This window comes from Macaca mulatta, chromosome 19 (genome assembly GCF_049350105.2).
Source record: "Macaca mulatta isolate MMU2019108-1 chromosome 19, T2T-MMU8v2.0, whole genome shotgun sequence".
NCBI lineage: Eukaryota > Metazoa > Chordata > Mammalia > Primates > Cercopithecidae > Macaca > Macaca mulatta.
In genome coordinates this window covers 62,782,765-62,800,893 of record NC_133424.1, presented here as the reverse complement: position 1 = coordinate 62,800,893, position 18,129 = coordinate 62,782,765, and the positions used below count along the sequence as shown (strand labels likewise).

General features: G+C 55.1%; 1 protein-coding gene across 12 annotated transcripts in view; it reads right to left on the bottom strand.

The window, feature by feature from the left end:
• Positions 1 to 18,129, bottom strand: part of POLD1 (DNA polymerase delta 1, catalytic subunit) — a 34,218-nt gene that overhangs the window by 7,855 nt on the left and 8,234 nt on the right. For 5 of the 12 annotated variants that reach the window (XR_013410054.1, XR_013410055.1, XM_077980829.1 and 2 more), the window contains exons 2-16: positions 11,229 to 11,431; positions 10,798 to 10,911; positions 10,007 to 10,153; positions 9,807 to 9,932; positions 9,558 to 9,726; positions 9,209 to 9,477; positions 8,713 to 8,879; positions 8,355 to 8,459; positions 5,863 to 6,003; positions 5,659 to 5,769; positions 5,000 to 5,191; positions 4,759 to 4,847; positions 2,976 to 3,092; positions 2,640 to 2,753; positions 2,209 to 2,356 (exon numbers count right to left, since the gene is read on the bottom strand). Coding sequence is in view for 9 of the 12 variants with exons in the window: in XM_077980829.1 (XP_077836955.1) it covers positions 2,209 to 2,356; positions 2,640 to 2,753; positions 2,976 to 3,092; positions 4,759 to 4,847; positions 5,000 to 5,191; positions 5,659 to 5,769; positions 5,863 to 6,003; positions 8,355 to 8,459; positions 8,713 to 8,879; positions 9,209 to 9,477; positions 9,558 to 9,726; positions 9,807 to 9,932; positions 10,007 to 10,153; positions 10,798 to 10,911; positions 11,229 to 11,430 (2,211 nt within the window). In the remaining 3 variants the exon portion in view is untranslated. Of the gene's footprint in view, positions 1 to 2,208; positions 2,357 to 2,639; positions 2,778 to 2,954; positions 3,093 to 4,758; positions 4,848 to 4,999; positions 5,192 to 5,658; positions 5,770 to 5,862; positions 6,004 to 8,354; positions 8,500 to 8,623; positions 8,880 to 9,208; positions 9,478 to 9,557; positions 9,727 to 9,806; positions 9,933 to 10,006; positions 10,154 to 10,797; positions 10,912 to 11,228; positions 11,432 to 18,129 lie in introns of all 12 variants that reach the window. The other 7 variants (XR_013410056.1, XM_077980831.1, XM_077980833.1 and 4 more) reach the window with 6 other exon arrangements.

Below are 18,129 nucleotides of genomic sequence, written 5' to 3'. Positions count from 1 at the left end.
CAAGCTCCACCTCCCGGGTTCACGCCATTCTCCCGCCTCAGCCTCCGAGTAGCTGGGACTACAGGCGCCCGCCACCACGCCCGGCTAATTTTTTGTATTTTTAGTAGAGACGGGGTTTCACCGTGTTGGCCAGGATGGTCTTGATCTCCTGACCTCGTGATCCGCCCGTCTCGGCCTCCCAAAGTGCTGGGATTACAGGCTTGAGCCACCGCGCCCGGCCTAGCCAGGCTGGTCTTGAACTCCTGACCTCGTGATCCGCCTGCCTTGGCCTCCTAAAGCGCTGGGATTACAGGTGTGAGCCACTGCGCCTGGCCCACTGCATTTTTATTATTCCACCTCTTGCTCCCATAAGCTTGAGAGACAGAAATAAGGAAAGAGGTCAAGAGACGGAAACAGAACAGTGACAGAGGGAAGCAGCTGAGAGAGAAAAGACAGAGACACCAGATTGGTAAGAGGCAGTCCCAGGGGAGGGCCAAACCGTGCTCTCTTGGCCTGGCCTCTGCTTCAGGGCTGGAGCCTGATGTCCACACAGCCACCCCTTTCCACGAAGAGGCTGGGGAGGCAGCTGGGGACTGTGAAAGGCAGAGGGCAGTTGGGGGCATGCAGTGAGCGATTCACTTTGTGCAAAGAAAGGTCTGGCTCTTGCCTGGCTCCTGGAAGTCGAAGCCCCTAGAATATCCTGCCTGATAACATTGTCTCTGTTCCAGCCTGGGCAACATGGCGAGACCCCATCTCTACAAAAAATAACAAAAATAGGTGGTGCGTGCCTGCAGTTCCAGCCACTTGGGAGGCTAAGGTGGGAGGCTCACTTGAGTCCGGGAGGTTGAGGCTGCCATGAGCCCGTGACTGTGCCACTGCACTCCAGCCTGGGTGACAGAGTGAGACTGTCTCAAAAAAAAAAAAAAAAAAAAAAAAAAGAAGGTGTCTGTGTACCTGGGACTTTGAACCACACCAGGCAGTTGGCACTAACATGGTTTATGGTGAAGCCCTGGGCCATGCAGTATCAGTTTGACCTCTGGGGGTTGCTGAGGGGCCTGGGGATGATGGAGTCACTACGGCCAGTCACAGGGTGCTCCATGCCTACAGGAATGACACCCAAGAAAAACCCTGGACCCCAAAGCTTGGGTGAGAGCCTCGGGTTGGCAATGCTGCGTGTGTGTGGCCATGCATCAACGCTAGGAGAAAGGAGGGCCATCCCGTAACTCTACTGGGAGAGCACAACTGGAAGACACGCCTGGTCCCTCCGACACCCTGCCCTGTGCACCTCTTTCCTTTGCTGAGTTTAATCTGTGTCCTTTCGCTGTATTAAATCATAGCCATGAGAACCAGCTTTTCTGAGCTCTCTGAGTACTTCTAGTGAATCACTGAACCTGAGTGGTCTTTGGGCCCCAGAACTGCGGGTGGGTGTGTGTGTGCAAAGGCCCCACCCACTGAGAATTCATCTAAGCCTTCCACCCAGAGCCCTGTGAAAACTGACGCAGTGCCCAGCCAGGGAGGGAGATCCCCGTGGCTAGAGGTAACCAAGCAGAGCGGCACAGCTACTGGCCTGGAATGGGCCAAGACCCAAGTCCCAGTGGAGAAGGCTGGACAGGAAGACCCTTCCGAGGTCCTCAGATGCCAGGAGCTGAGGCACTGACCCCAGCTTGGCAAAGTCTTGGAAACTCAGGCCCTCTGTGCTTTCAAAGAATCTGTTTTTCTGTCCAAGCAGCAGAGCTGCCGTGGGTAGGCAGGCTGGGATGCTGCCGTGAGGACGGTGAATGGCTTCCCTCCCCACGTCCCTTGGCCTCTGCGTGAGTGCTGCCTACTGAGAGTGGTGAGTCCTGCCCAGCCCCATCACTCCCCGCCAAGTCCACACCTCCCGCTTTATCCGGCTGCAAAGCTTGTAGCTCCACTTGTGTCCTGAACACATTTACCACGGACCTGTCAGTGTCCCCACTGGGCTGCGAGCTGACAGGGAAAGGGACTCTCATCCACTGTGTCCCCCTCTGTATCCCCAGGGCACAGAGCCCTGACCAGTGTGTGCTCAGGAGGCATTTGCTGAGTGAATGAATGGACCAATTGCTCAAGCCACGCTGGCATCCTCTCTCTAGAAGGCCAGTGAGTTGGGGTGTCCAGTCCTCTGGATACAGGTCCCCAACATGGAGCCCTGGTCTCCTACACAGGGGGCCCACCTGCCCCCAGTTGCCTGCCAGGGGCCTGAGTGCTCACCTGTGAGATCTCCAGGCATGGCAACTTGCCCACCTGGGCGCCGGTGAAGCCATATACGGAGTTGGCGCTCACCTTCAGCGCCAGCTGCCGTCCATCCAGGACCTGGCGCCGCAGGGGGTCTGTCTCCTTGGCCAGCTCGGCCTTGGCCCTGCGAGGGAACACAGGTAAAGCACACTCAGGTGGCGCCCGGGCACTGGTCAGGGCTCCTTTCTGGAAGTGGGTGCCATGTACAGTTGGGCGTGCTGTGCACTGCACAGAAGCTTTTGGCCAAGGGGGCGAAAGGAAGCTGCCAGGAGGGGATGCCGTGTGCTAATTCACACACAGCTGTGGGCAGGGTGGCCGGACAGCCCTGGGGTGTCCCAGTGAGGGACAGGGATTGCCCAGAGGCCCCAGCAGGTCTGAGCTCCAAGCAGGGGATCTCCAGGGCTCACCTCTTCCGGGCGCTGAGCAGGTTCTCCAGGATCTGGGGCAGCAGCCCCTTCCGCACTGAGGTCTTCACAAACTCGTCCCCGGTGGGCGTCTTGATGAACTGATCCTCAGTCAGGCTGGGTTGGAAGACGGCGGGGTGACTGCCGGTCACCCTCCTCCTCCAGCCCCACCTCTGCCCTACGGTCCTGGCCTTGGCCATGAGCACATGCAGGCCCCTCAAGCAACCCTTCACTCCCCACTATCTCTGGGCCTGTGCCTATCTCCCCCCGCCAGACTCAGCCCCTCAAGGGAGGGCCCCGGTGGGCCTCGGGGGACACGTGCTGAATTGGGCACCATACCCCAGTTTCTGCGCAGCCCCGGGCCGCAGGAGCGTGGTGTAGCACAGGTTGTGGGCCATCATGATGGACGGGTACAGCGAGGAGAAGTCCAGGGTGGCGATGGGGACATCGTAGTACCTGGGAGGGGAGCAGCCGCGGCGGGGAGTCAGGGCTAGAAGTTCCCATGCCGCCCCCTGCCCTGTCTTGTGGCCTCACCCTTTAAAAAAAAAAAAAAAAAAAAAATCATTCATTGGCTGGGAGCAGTGCTCCCTCCTGTAATCCCAGCACTTTGGGAGGCTGAGGCAGGAGGATCGCTTGAACTCAGGGGTTCCAGACCAGCCTGGGCAACATGGCAAATCCCCATGTCTACAAAAAATTTTTAAAAATTAGCTAGGTGTGGTGGTGCATGCCTGTGGTCCCAGCTACTCAGGGGCCGGAAGCAGGAGGATCGCTTGAGCCTGGGAGGTGGAGTAAGCCAAGATGGTGCCACTGCACTCCATCATGGGTAACAGAGTGAGACCTTGCCTCAAAAAAATAAAAATAAAAAAATAAAATATATATAAAATGAATTAATCTACTCTTTTATTTTATTTATTTATTTTATTATTATTTTGTTTTTTTGTTTTTTTTTTTTTTTTGAGACGGAGTCTCACTCTGTCGCCCAGGCTGGAGTGCAGTGGCCGGATCTCAGTTCACTGCAAGCTCCACCACCGGGTTCACACCATTCTCCTGCCTCAGCCTCCCGAGTAGTTGGGACTACAGGCGCCTGCCACCTCGCTCGGCTAGTTTTTTGTATTTTTTTAGTAGAGACGGGGTTTCACCGTGTTAGCCAGGATGGTCTCGATCTCCTGACCTCGTGATCCGCCCGTCTCGGCCTCCCAAAGTGCTGGGATTACAGGCTTGAGCCTACCGCGCCCGGCCTTATTTTATTTTTTTGAGACGGAGTCTCGCTCTGTCACCCAGGCTGGAGTGCAGCAGCGCAATCTTGGCTCACTGCAACCTCCATCTCCCGGGTTCAAGCGATTCTCCTGCCTTAGCCTCCTGAGTAGCTGGGACTACAGGTGTGTGCCACCACGCCCAGCTAATTTTTGTATTTTTAGTAGAAATGGGGTTTCACCGTGTTAGCCAGGATGGTCTCAATCTCCTGACTTTGTGATCCACCCACCTCAGCCTCCCAAAGTGCTGGGATTACAGGTGTGAGCCACCATGCCCGGCCTATTAATTTTAGGGCCAGGGTCTTGCTCTGTCATCCAGGCTGAAGGGCAGTGGCGCAATCACCGCTCACTGCAGCCTCCACCTCCCAGGCTCATCATCCTCCCAGCTCAGCCTCCCAAGTAGCTGGGATTATAGGCATGCACCACCAGGCCTGGCTCTTTTTTTTTTTTTTTTGAGACAGAGTCGCTCTGTCGCCCAGGCTGGAGTGCAGTGGCACGATTTCGGCTCACTGCAAACTCCACCTCCCAGGTTCACACCATTCTCCTGCCTCAGCCTCCAGAGTAGCTGGTATTACAGGCGCCTGCCACCACGCCCGGCTAATTTTTTTGTATTTTTAGTAGAGACAGGGTTTCATAGTGTTAGGATGGTCTTGATCTCCTGACCTCGTGATCCGCCCGCCTCGGCCTCCCAAAGTGTGGGAATTACAGGCGTGAGCCACCGTGGGCCTGGCTCATTTAAAAAATTTTTTGTGGGGCAGGGATCTCACTATGTTGCCCCGGCTGTTCTCAAACTCCTGAGCTCAAGTGATCCTCCCACCTCAGCCTCCTAGAGATTACAGGTACAAACTGCACCCAGCCTGGGGCCTCACCCTTTGAGGGGCTCGATGACAGTGGCTCCCGTGTAGTCCTCACCGCCCTCCGACCTCACCACGGGCATCAGCAGCCCCTCGTGCATGGCCTGGGAGGGGAGAAGGTGGAAAACGGAGTGGGTATAGGTGGGGCCGTGAGGATTGGGAGCGGGGAGAAAAAGTGCATCCAGGATGCCATCGCCGGGAGGGGACCAGAGACGTGCCTGGTGGGGAGTGGTGAGGACAGGTCTCGGCTACTGACCTGCCGCAATAGCTGGGATACGACCTTGACCTGCTGACCACGGCTGAGCAGGTAGCTGAGGGGCACGCCAGTGACCCTCGCCATCTCCACGGCGTTCACCAGCACCATGAGCCGCTCCAGCAGCCGCAGCGGCAGATAGGCGTCCTTCAGGCAGTACACGGCCAGGCGGCGGCGGGTCTGGTCGTTCCCATTCTGGGGATGGGCACAGATGGGGTCAGGGACCAGGAGTTGGGGGTGGGAGGCGGCGCAGGAGGATGAAGTGGGGGTCAGGGTGAGGTAGCCTGGAGAGGGCCTGGGAGGGCCGGGCAGGGGCAGCCTCCAAGCTATCAAGGTCTGGGTGGGGATGGAGGTAGTGTTGGGGGTCAGGGAGTCCACAGGGTCAGAGGGAGGAGGAGGGAGCAGCCTGAAGACCATTGTGGACCTGTGATCAGGCCTGGAAAGCGGAGCCAAGGTCATAGTAACAGGTTACAGGAGTGGAGAGAAATCTGGGGTCTGAGGTCAGAAAAAGGTGGGTGGCAGGTAAGGTCACAGGTCATAACAGCGGGTCAAAAAGTGAAGTCAGACGTGGGGGTGTGAAGTTGAGGTCAGGGGCTGGGGAAGGGTGAGGTGGGGGTCAGAGGTCAGAGGTCGGGGGGAGAGGTCAGGGAGGCAGCAGGCACCTGCAGGTCGGTGATGATGCTGTGCTGCACATCCTCCTTCTGCTCGCCCAGGAAGTGGAAGCTCACGGCATTGAGCGTGTAGGAGCGGAGCTTGTACTCCCGCAGCAGCACCTAGGTGGGTGGATGGGCTGCTCGGCTACAGGCCTGGGCAGTGGCCTCCCGAGGACAGGGACACACCCCTCCTCCCGCCTGGCCCAGCTGTACCTGCAGCATGTCCATCTGCACACGGCCCACCATGCTAACCACCTTGGTGTCCCGCCGGCCCGTCTGCTTGGACTGGAATGATGAGTCCCGGATGTTGGAGCGAAGGCCGGCCACACGGCCCAGGAAAGGGAATGTTTGTACCTGGCGGGGGAGAGGCAGGGTATGCAGCGGGTCCCCAGTGTCACATCAGCCAGAGGAACGGAGATTGAGACCGACCACAACCTCCTTATAGCAACCCTCGGGGGTCGAGAGCAACCCCGGGGACAGAAAGAGTCTCGGGCTGGGTGTGGGGGGCTGAAGGCTGAGGAGGGAGTCCGGAGGGAGGACGAAGCTGCATTCGGGGCTGGGACAGGGAGAGTCAGGGGCCCGCATGGACTGGGGGCCAAGGACGGAGCCCAGTGTCTGCGGGCTGCACCTAGGCAGGAAACAGGAAAAGATTTGGGGAAACTGTGAGCAGGCGGCCAGGTTGGGGCAGAGGTAGGAGGTGACGTTGAGCTGGGCTGAGATGGATGCTGAGGGCGCTGGAGGGCGTCTGGGTGGAGGGCGCCTTGCAGGGTGCTGGGGCCCAGCCTGGGGGAGACAGGCCAGAAGAAGCCTGAGCTGGGGCCAGGGCAGAGGGTGAGGGGCATCCAGGGAAGGGGAGGAGGAGGCAGTGGCCCGGGCATCAGTGCCACACTGTGGAATGTACAGCTGGAGCCACTGGGGGTCCTAACAGTTTGTTCTGTCTTTTAGAATGGATTTTTTCTTTTTTCCTCTTTAATAGAAACAGAGTCTTGTTATGTTACCCTGGCTGGTCTTGAACTCCTGGGCTCAATCGATCCTCTCGCCTCATCCTCCCAAAGTGCTGGGATTACAGGCATGAGCCACCACACCCAGCCTGTTTTGTTTTTCCATTACCAAGCTGGCCAGACATAGAGAAAAGCAGGAAAATAAGGCAATATACCCTATTAAGGGCTGAACCATGTTCTCCCAAAAGATGTTGAAGTCCTAACCCCCAGTACCTCAGAATATAACCTAATTTGGAAATATGTCTTTGCAGGGGGTCAAGCGAAGATGAGGTCACTGGGGTGGGCACTCATCCATGACGGTGTCACTATACAAAGAGGACATGTGGGCCAGGTGCACTGGTAATCGCAGCACTTTGGGAGGCTGAAGTGGGCAGATCACCTCAGATCGGGAGTTTGAGATCAGCCTGGTCAACATGGAGAAACCCTGTCTCTACTAAGAATATAAAATTAGCCGCGCATGGAGGTGGGTGCCTATAATCCCAGCTATTTGGGAGGCTGAGGCAGGAGAATTGCTTGAACCTGGAAGGTGGAGGTTGTGGTGAGCCGAGATTGTGCCATTGCACTCCAGCCTGGGCAACAAGAGTGAAATTCTGTCTCAAGAAACAACAACAAAAAGGCAAAAATTAGCGGAGTGTGGTGGCATGAGCCTGTAATCCCAGCAACCCGGGAGGCCGACACAGAAGAATCACTTGAACCTGGGAGGCGGAGTTGCAGTGAGCCTCAATCGCTCCATCACACTCCAGCCTGGGTGACACAGCAAGACTCCACCTCAAAAAAAAAAAAAAAAAAAAGGGCCGGGAGCGGTGGCTCATGCCTGTAATCCCAGCACTGTGGGAGGCCGAGGCGGGCGGATCACGAGGTCAGGAGATCAAGACCATCCTGGCTAACATGGTGAAACCCCGTCTCAACTAAAAATATAAAAAATTAGCCGGGTGTGGTGGTGGACACTTGTAGTCCCAGCTACTTGGGAGGCTGAGGCAGGAGAATGGCGTGAACCCGGGAGGTGGAGCTTGCAGTGAGCCGAGATCACGCCACTGCACTCCAGCCTGGGCGACAGAGGGAGACTCCGTCTCCAAAAAAAAAAAAAAAGGAAGACATGTGGAAACGGACACGCACAGAGAGAAGATGAGAAGACGGTGTAAAGAGGCACAGGGGGCCAATGTCCGTCTGCAAGCCAAGGAGAGAGGCCGGGAACCAGTCCTCCCTCGCAGCCCCGGAAGGAAGCAGGCCCGCTGACACTGTGGTCGTGGACTTTCCAGCTTTCAGGACGGTGAGACAATGACCTTTTGCTGTTTTCAGCCACCTGGTCTGTGGCTCTTTGTTACAGCAACTCGGGCAGAGGAATCCACCCTTACACACACCCAGACTCAACAAGCATCTGGAATTTGCCCCGTCCGTCAACACACTCCCCCCTCCTCCTCCTTCAATACGATTCTTTTCCTTATGCTGATATAACCTAAAGGAAGACTGGGATTCAGTGGCTGCTTCAATGGCTTGTTGAACTCCTGCAAGCTTCAGTCCGACATCTGAATGCACAGCCTTCTCTACTTCACTGTAACTCCCTCCTTGTCTCTGACAAAAGCCACAGTAACTTTTCCGACTTGGAGCAGGGCAGGGCCAGGAGAGGGAGCGGGAAGAAGGCCCAGGGCCCGGAGGCCACACCTGGGGCATCTGAGAGAAGCCCCCCGCCTGCCCAGCCCTCACCTTGAGGGTCTGGGCCCGAGAGATGAGGTACGGAAGGTCGAAGTTCTGGATGTTGTAACCGGTGATCACGTCGGGGTCCATGATGCGGATGAAGGTGGACCAGGCCTGGGGGTGGGAGCACACGGGGTCACCCTGGTAGGTTGCCCTGCCACGGAGTCCCCTACTTCCAGAATGTTCTAGAACCCCAGCCACCCCTGAAAATCCTGCAGAACCCAGAGGGGAAGCGCTCAAGCCTCAGTGCACAGGGGCCCACCCAGACCCACAGACACGGGTGTCGCAGCACCCGGGGCTGATGGCTCAGGACGTGGAGGCTGGTGGGGGCCCCAGGAAATGGTGTGGGGCGCGGAACGAGAGCTACCTGCAGCAGGTCCTCCTCCTTCTCGTAGCTCTGCACCTTGGCGCCCAGGATAGGGGCACACGGCCGCAGGGTGAGCGCCAGGCGTAGGAAGGGCTCCTGCTCCCCCCAGCGCAGGCCCAGCGAGCAGATCTGGATGACGGGGTCCCGCTCAGGCTCAGGGAAGATGCCTGTGAGGGAGGAGGATGCAGGGGCCTGACTCCTGCCCCTCACTCCTGACATAGCAGGGAGGCTGCACTTCCCATCTCCCTAGGGCTGTCCCCACTGCCTGCCGGCCCTGGTCCTGCTGCCCTGCGGCCCTGTGTGGCTCACCCTGGCTCCTGCTCCACCCTCACCTCCAGGCCGTCTCCACACCCTCTCTGCTCACTCCATCTGGCCACATGGGCTGGGGTGCTCCCACCCCAGCACCTTCGCACTTGCCGTTCCCAGGGCCTGCCCTCCCAACCCCCCGCCTGGTACCAACAATGAGGCAGGCAGGAGCCTGGGCCCGGGGACAGACCTTTGCGGCCAGCGCACTCGATATCAAAGCTGAGCACGCGCAGGGGTGCAATGCGCTGCCACGGCCCTTCCGGTGGGTGACTGACCACATCAGACCACAGCACGTCTGCCTCCAGCTGGCACTGCGTAGTCTGTGGGCATGGGTGGGTCAGCGGTGGCAGCAGGCCCTGCCCTGGGAAGCCCTGCACCTTCTTCTTCAGCCTCAGGGTGTATTTTCCGGCTGGGAGCTCCAGCCAGTTGCAGCCGACGATGTCCGTGTCCACCATGAACCTGGAGGAGGCTGGGGGTCAGTGGACAGGGGCTGCCCGACGGTGGGGATAGAGGCTGGAGAAGTGAGGCAGAGGCCGTACCGGATCTCAAAGTCGACATTGGCCTCATAGGGCGCGAAGCTGGGCGTGCCCAGGCCTGCCACACGGATGCCCTGTTCCAGGAGACGGCGGGCCGGGGCCACGAGGCGCGGCAGTGCCAGGGTGATGCGCAGGAATGGGGAGGGGCCGTGCCCGTGGTACCCAAACATGCCTGTAGATGGAAGAAGCTGGGACTGGCCAACGGCCTCCCCAGGGGACCCCCCAACCCACTGATCCCGGGGGAGCACTCACTCTCTCGGGAGCACAGCTCCACGGCCAGCACGGCCGGCCCGGTCAGCTCCTTCCCCCCGCGATTGTCCCGACTGATGGCCAAGTTCAGCTCCCGTTGGAGATCACCCAGGTGCTCGGGCTCGAAACCTGGTGTGGGAGGGGTGGTCAGAGGTGCAGGGGGCTCCAGTGGCTCAGGAAGGGGCTGGGTGGGGGCCACTCACCTGGGGGCGCTGGGGTGTAGAAGTAGGGAGCGAAGCCGTGGATGTGGCAGCAGACAGAGACCCCCTCATCGGTGACCCCGAAGGCGCGGAGCACAGGCACGGAGCCGCGGGACAGTGGAGGCCCGCCAGGCACAGGCTGCGCTGGGCCTGTGGGGCCACAGGTAAGACAGCGGCCATGCATCTCAGGGTCCCCCGAGGTGTGCCTCCACAGACTCGAAATACCTTGGGGCCTGCAGCCTGGGGCACTCCTGCCCCATACCATTCCCTGTGTCCATTTCAGCCGCCGCCCTGTTTCCCATCTCCACCCTCATCCCCCAGGATCCATTCTCCACAGCACAACTACAGGGAGGCCCCCCTTTTTTATTACAAGATAAAAACAACTGGCCGTGCACAGTGACTCACACCTGTGATTCCAGTGCTTTGTGAGACTGAGGCGGGAGGATCGCTAGAGCCCAGGACTTTGAGACCAGCCTGGGCGACAGAGCGAGACCCAGTCTCAAAAAAAAAAAAAAAAAAGTCAAATTGACTTTTGGTGTATGTGTCTAGTGCTATGAATTTTAAGGCACAAAGGTCCTTGCACAGGCTGCAGCCACCACGTATGCAAAACAGCTCAACGCTCCAAGCACCTCCCTCAAGTTGACCCTGTGTCACCTTTGCTTCGCACTCCACAGGCCCTGGCACCCACTGGTCTGCTCTGTCACTACAGCTCTATGGCTGGAAGGGCTGACCTGGCCCGGCCTCTGCCCCAGGAGCGCATGGCCCCAGCACTCACCCATAACCCCCAAACTCACCCACATAATGGTCAATCTCCAGCTGTTGGAAGATGAGGGGCTCTGTCTGGGGGTCCAGGGGGGGTGGTGTGGGCCGATGCCAGCGAGGATCTATGGCTGACGGTGGGACCTGCCCTGGCGGGGGAAGGGAAGGAAGTGGGGTACACGGAGTCATGGTCTTCCCCGGCCAGGATGGCATGTGATTCGGAAAGGAGCCAGGCAGAGGTGGCGGTCTGGGTCAGGCAGGAAACTTGGAAGAGAATGGGGGTCAAGGGTCAGGTCCAGAATCACTGCAGGCCACACAGGCGGCATGGGGGGAAAGGGCAGTCCTTTGTAGGATTCAAAGTTGGCAAGAGTGGGGTCACAGGTCAGCTTTGCAGCTGACTCTTGGACCAAAGGCAAGACCAGGAGCAATGGGTTGGGCAGCAGGGGCTTCCAGCTGCAAGACTTACCGTCTGCAACCCCCTCTAGGACTGACTGCAGTTCCTCCTCCTCCTGCTCCTGCAGCCTGTGCTCTGCCTCCATCTCCTCCATCAGTGCCAGGTCCTCCTCGAATTGGGATGGCGGAAGTGCATCATCGTCGTCCCAGAGGCTCCCACGGGCCCGCTTTGGGGGCACCCCGGGCCCTGGGCCTGGCCGCCGCTTGCCATCCATCCTGTTGGGCAAGTTGGAGCTTGGTGGAGGTTCTGACCGGAGACATCTCTTACCCTGTCTTCTCCATGGCATCCCATGCACCCACCATGACCATGAGCCTTTTCCTACTCTGGAGTGGCTGTACTAACACAGCTCTGCACCCTGCAGGCAGCGGGGTGGGAGCACATTCCAGACGCTCAACTGTTAGCTATTGCAGTGGCAGGCCATTCGACTCCCTGACCCTCTCTCCCATCACACTAGGTCCTTAGCACATCTCTCTTTTTTTTTTTTTGAGATGGAATTGTGCTCTTGTCACCTAGGCTGGAGTGCAAGGACATGATCTCGGCTCACTGCAAACTCCACTCTCAGGTTCGAGCGATTCTCCCCTCAGCCTCCCGGGTAGCTGGGATTACAGGCGCCCACCACTACACCCAGCTAATTTTTGTGTTTTGAGTAGAGATGGGGTTTCACCATGTTGGCCAGGCTGGCCTTGAACTCCTGACCTCAGGTAATCCGCCCACCTCAGCCTCCCAAAGTGCTGGGATTATAGCCCCCACGCCCGGCCTTAGCACATCTCTTTTTTTCCCATAAACCTCTGTCTCCAATGCCCTCACCTACCAACCATGCACCCAGGTCATCTGCCATTGAAATGACAAAAACTGCAATTACTTTTGCACCAACCTAAATGCTCTGACGTAATCTCAAATGCCTAGAACTCCTGTATGCCCTTCCCCAGGCTCCCCAGTGGTCAGTGTGTTACGTGTGTGCTTCCTCGCCGCCTCTCTCTGCCCTCCCACATGTGTGGCGTGCGCACCATATTATTACTTCTTTTCCTGAGTAATTTGAGAGTTTCTAGCAGATCCCATACCCCTGCATACTTCAGCATGTAGTGCCTAAGAATAAGGAATTCCCTTCACTGAGCAAAGTACGATACAATCTAGGTCATTTAACACTGACTCAAGGATGATATAAAATAAAGGGCACCTTTCCCAATTTCTCCAACTGTCTCCAAAATGCCGTTTATAGTAACCTGCTTTCTCCCCCAGTCTAGGACCCACAGTAGCAAACAAAACACACACAAATCACATACAGACTGCTACTTATATATGTATCTTTTACTTTTCTTTCTTTCTTTTTTTTTTTTTTTTAAGATGGAATCAGGGCTGGGTACGATGGCTCACGCCTGTAATTGCAGCACTTTGGGAGGCTAAGGTGGGTGATCACAAGGTCAGGAGTTCAAGACCAGCCTGACCAACATGGTGAAATCCCATCTCTACTAAAAATACAAAAATTAGCCGGGCGTGGTGGCAGGCGCCTGTAATCCCAGCTACTCAGAAGGCTGAGACAGGAAAATCCTTGAACCCGGGAGGCGGAGGATGCAGTGAGCTGAGATCATGCCATTGCACTCCAGCCTGGGCCACAGAACAAGACACTGTCTCAAACAAACAAATAAAAAAGACGGAATCTTGCCGGGCACGGTGGCTCACGCCTGTAATCCCAGCACTTTGGGAGGCCGAGGCGGGCGGATCACAAGGTCAGGAGATCGAGACCACGGTGAAACCCCGTTTCTACTAAACATACAAAAAATTAACCAGGCGCTGTGGTGGGCACCTGTAGTCCCAGCTAGTCCGGACGCTGAGGCAGGAGAATGGTGTGAACCCGGGAGACAGAGCTTGCAGTGAGCCGAGATCGCGCCACTGCACTCCAGCCTGGGGGACAGAGCGAGACTCCGTCTCAGAAAAAAAAAAAAAAAAAAAAAAAAGACAGAATCTCACTCTTGTTGCCCAGGCTAGAGTGCTAGAGTGCAGTGGCACAATCTCAACTCACTGCAACTTCTGCCTTCCGGACCCCAGTTCAAGCAATTCTCCTGCCTCAGCCTCCCGAGTAGCTGGGATTACAAGCATGCGCCACAATGTCCAGCTAATTTTTGTATTTTCAGTGGAGACGGGGTTTCACCATGTTGGCCAGGCTGGTCTTGAACTCCTGACCTCAAGTGATCCACCCTCCTTGGGGCCTCCCAAAGTGCTGAGATTTCAGGCATGAGCCACGGCACCTGGCCTCTGTTTTCTTATTTTTTGAGATGGAGTCTTGCTCTATCACTGAGGCTGGACACTGAGGCTGGAGTGCAGTGGTGCGATCTCAGCTGCAACCTCCGCCTCCCAGGTTCAAGAGACTCTCCTGCCTGAGCCTCCCGAGTAGCTGGGATAACAGGCGCCCACCACCATGCCTGGCTAATTTTTGTATTTTAGTCGAGACAGGGTTTCACCATCTTGGCCATCCTGGTCTTGAACTCCTGACCTCAGGTGATCCACCTGCCTCGGCCTCCCAAAGGGTTGGGATTACAGGCATAAGCCACTGCGCCTGACCTGTGTTTTCTTAATTACAACCTATAAAAGATTATTTTAGAGGCCGGGCACAGTGGCTCACCCCTGTAATCCCAGCACTTTGGGAGGCAGGTGGATCATGAGATCAGGAGATCGAGACCATCCTGGCTAACATGGTGAAACCCCATCTCTACTAAAGAAATACAAAAAAATTAGCCGGGTGTGGTGGCAGGCGCTTGTAGTCCCAGCTTCTCGGGAGGCTGAGGCAGGAGAACGGTGTAAACCCAGAAGGCAGAGCTTGCAGTGAGCCGAGATCGTGCCACCGCACTCCAGCCTGGGCAATAGAGCGAGACTCCATCTCAAAAAAAAAAAAAAAAGATTATTTTGGGGTATATTGATATAGAAGTTGACTGGAGCCAGGTATGGTGGCCCACACTGTAATCCCAGCACTTTGGGAAGCTGAGGCAAGTGGATCACTTGAGGTCAGGAGTTCGAGACTAGCCTGGTCAACATGGTAAAACCCTGTCTTTAATAAAAATACAAAAAAATTAGCTGGGTGTGGTGGTGTACACCTGTAATTATGGCTTCTTGGGAGGCTGAGGCAGGAGAATCACTTGAACCTGGGAGGTGGAGGTTGCAGTGAGCCGAGATCGTGCCACTGCACTTTAGCCCAGGCGACACAGCAATATTCTGTCTTCAAAAAAAAAATCCACCACCACCACCACCAAATAAAACCCAAACAAACAAGCCAAAAAACAGCCACAACAAAAAGGTTCACTGGGCACAGTGGCTTATGTCTGTAATCTCAGCACTTTGGGAGGCCAAGGTGGGAGAATTGCTTGAGCCCAGGAGTTCGAGACTGGACTGGACAACATGGCAAGACCCTGTCTCAAAAAAAAAAAAAAAAAAAAAAAAAAGTATGTATCCTCTGGTTGATCAGCCAAGATTATATTCTGGTTAAACTTAAGTGGGTTACTTTACTGTGGTTCAATAAGAATATTCTAAGGAGATACACACTCAAGTATTTAGGAGTAAATGGCCATAACGCTTGCAAGGTATTGGGAATTCTTTGTAAAAAGTATACGTATACAGAGAGAAGGGAGATAAGAAACACGCATGCAAATCATAAATAGGGCGGAATGTTGAAACAGGTGATCTGGGCAAAGGGCGTGCAGGTGTTCTTTACACTATTTTTTTTTTTTTGAGATGGAGTCTCGCTCTGTCACCCAGGCTCGCACCTATAATCCCAGCACTTTGGGAGGCCGAGACAGGTGGATCACTTGAGGTCAGGGGTTTGAGACCTGCCTGACCAACATGGTGAAGCCCTGTTTCTTCTAAAAAAATACAAAATTGGCCGGGCGCGGTGGCTCAAGCCTGTAATCCCAGCACTTTGGGAGGCCGAGACGGGCGGATCACGAGGTCAGGAGATCAAGACCATCCTGGCTAACACGGTGAAACCCCATCTCTACTAAAAAAATACAAAAAACTAGCCGGGCGAGGTGGCAGGCGCCTGTAGTCCCAGCTACTCGGGAGGCTGAGGCAGGAGAATGGCATAAACTTGGGCGGCGGAGCTTGCAGTGAGCTGAGATCCGGCCACTGCACTCCAGCTTGGACGACAGAGCGAGACTCCGTCTCAAAAAAAAAAAAAAAAAAAAAAATACAAAATTAGCTGGGCATGGTGGTGCACACCTGTAACACCCAGCTACTTGGGAGGCTGAGGCAGGAGAATTGCTTGAACCCGGGAGGTACAGGTTGCAGTGAGCCAAGACGGCACCATTGCACTCTAGCCTGGGCAACAAGAGTAAAACTCTGTCTCAAAAAACAAAAAAACGAACAAAAAAACAAAGTACTTGTCCCCCAGGGTCCAGGCTGAGACAGAGGGGATTACTGGAACATAGGGCAGATCCTAGATGCGGCTGGGAAGAGGCAGGTGAGCAGGTCAGCTGTCCTAGGTTCAAGTGAACACCTCTGGATCTCATAACAGTTGCCCCATATCCAGTCCTCACTTTGCCTTTTTATTTTACTTATTTTTTTTAGACAGAGCCTCACTCTGTCACCCAGGCTGGAGTGCAGTGGCTGATCTTGGCTCACTGCAACCCTCGCCTCCTGGGTTCAAGCGATTCTCCTGCCTCAGCTACTCGAGTAGCTGGGATTACAGGCGCCTGCCACCATACTCACTAATTTTTTGTATTTTTAGTAGAAATGGGGTTTCACCATGTTGGCCAGGCTGGTCTGGAACTCCTGACCTCAGGTGATCCGCCCGCCTCGGCCTCCCAAAGTGCTTGGATTACGGGTGTGAGCCACCGTGCCCAGCTTTGCTTTGCTTTTTTGCAATAGAACACACCCCTGCAACCCTGCCTCTCCGGAGCGGCCATAGGCTGCCCAGTCGAAGACTACATTTCCCAATGTGCACTGCCAGCATGGCCACGTGACTAAGTTCTCCCTCCAGGAATGAGAGTGGTCATGAGGTGTGCAGCTACTGGGACATCCCCCCACCCTCTTCCCTGTTACAATGGCTGGAACGTGGATGTAGTCGGGGAGCCAACCACAAGGATGGGGACAACACTGGGCTCCCCAACAACCTTCCAGAGCAAAGCTGTCTGCCAATCCTGCACACTTGCCTATCTTCCAAAGCGTTACATGGAGAAATCAATTTGTGTCTTTCTTGGGCCACTGTGTTTTGGGGGCTCCTTGGTACAACAGCTTAGACCTCAAATAAGCACGGAAAAATTCTGAACTGACGGTGTATATGTTAGAAATGTTCAGGGCGGTTCATGACAGACACTCAGCATTAGAAAGGGGCCAGCTACTGACAGACATGCAGCACGGATGGATCTTGAAAGCAGGCTGTGCAGAAGCCAGACACAAAGCACACACTGGGGATCGAGGAGCGACTGGTTACGGAGTATGGCGTTTTCTGCAGGGGTGATGAAATGTTTTGAAATTAGACAGAAGTAATGGTTGTACAACACTGTGAATGTACCAACTGAATTCTTCGCTTTATTATTATTTTCTCTCTTTATTGAGACAAGGTCTCACTCTGTCGCCCAGGCTAGAGTGCAGCGGCATGATCTCAGCTCACTGCAGCCTTGACCTCCCGGGCTCAGGCGATCCTCCTACTTTGGCCTCCTGAGTAGTTAGGAAGACAGGTGCGTGCTACCATGCCTGGCCAATTGTTCTTTGGTAAAGACGGGTTTTGCCATGTTGCTCAGGCTGGTCTGAAACTCCTGGGCTCAAGTGATCTGCTCACCTCGGCCTCCCCAAAGTGCTGGGATTACAGGCATGAGCCACCGCGCCCAGCCATTGTTTGCTTTAAAATAGCTAATTTTACCTCCGTAAAAAAGAACGTACTTATTGTATGATACCATTTAGACAAAGTAGACTAGATTAAAGTGATCTACAGCGCTAGAAATCAGACTAGTGGCTGCTCCTAGAGTAGGAGAGACTGGGAAGGGTATGAGGGGTTTTCTGGGGTGATAAACCACACTACACAGCCAACTGTACACTGGAGACCTGGGCATGGCATGCCATGTAAATGACACCTCAATTACAAACATAAAAGTTTGGAGGCCACAATTCCACATCTAGGGACGTAAGCTGTAGATATATTATCACATAAGAAAAACTGCATTTATAAGGTTATTTCCGGAAGCATCGTTTGAAATCCCCAAAGACTGGAAACCACCTAACTGTCCTCACCCAGGGGTCTATTTAAATAAGTTATGTTAAGTCCGTTCAATGGAATACTATGCAACTGTGTAAATGAATGAGGAAGCTCTTTGTGTACTGATAGGGAAGTTTCTCAAAGAGGCATTGTTCAATAGATAAAGCAAGATGCACAGTGGTGCACTCAGAATTTTATTTTTATTTTTATTTATTTTTTATTTATTTTTTTTTGAGACGGAGTCTTGCTCTGTCCCCCAGGCTGGAGTGCAGTGGCCGGATCTCAGCTCACTGCAAGCTCCGCCTCCCGGGTTCACGCCATTCTCCTGCCTCAGCCTCCCGAGTAGCTGGGACTACAGGCGCCCGCCACCTCGCCCGGCTAGTTTTTTGTATTTTTTAGTAGAGACGGGGTTTCACCGTGTTAGCCAGGATGGTCTCGATCTTCTGACCTCGTGATCCGCCCGTCTCGGCCTCCCAAAGTGCTGGGATTACAGGCTTGAGCCACCGCGCCCGGCCAGAATTTTATTTTTGTGTTGAAAAAAATGTCTAAGAAAACGTTTACCCTGATTCTAGTCATTAAGAAACAAACGGCCTGGGCGCGGGGGCTCACGCCTGTAATCCCAGCATTCTGGGAGGCCAAGGCGGGTGGATCACTTGAGATTAGCAGTTCCAGACCAGCCTGACCAACATGGTGAAACCCTGTCTCTACTAAAATACAAAAATTAGCTGGGCA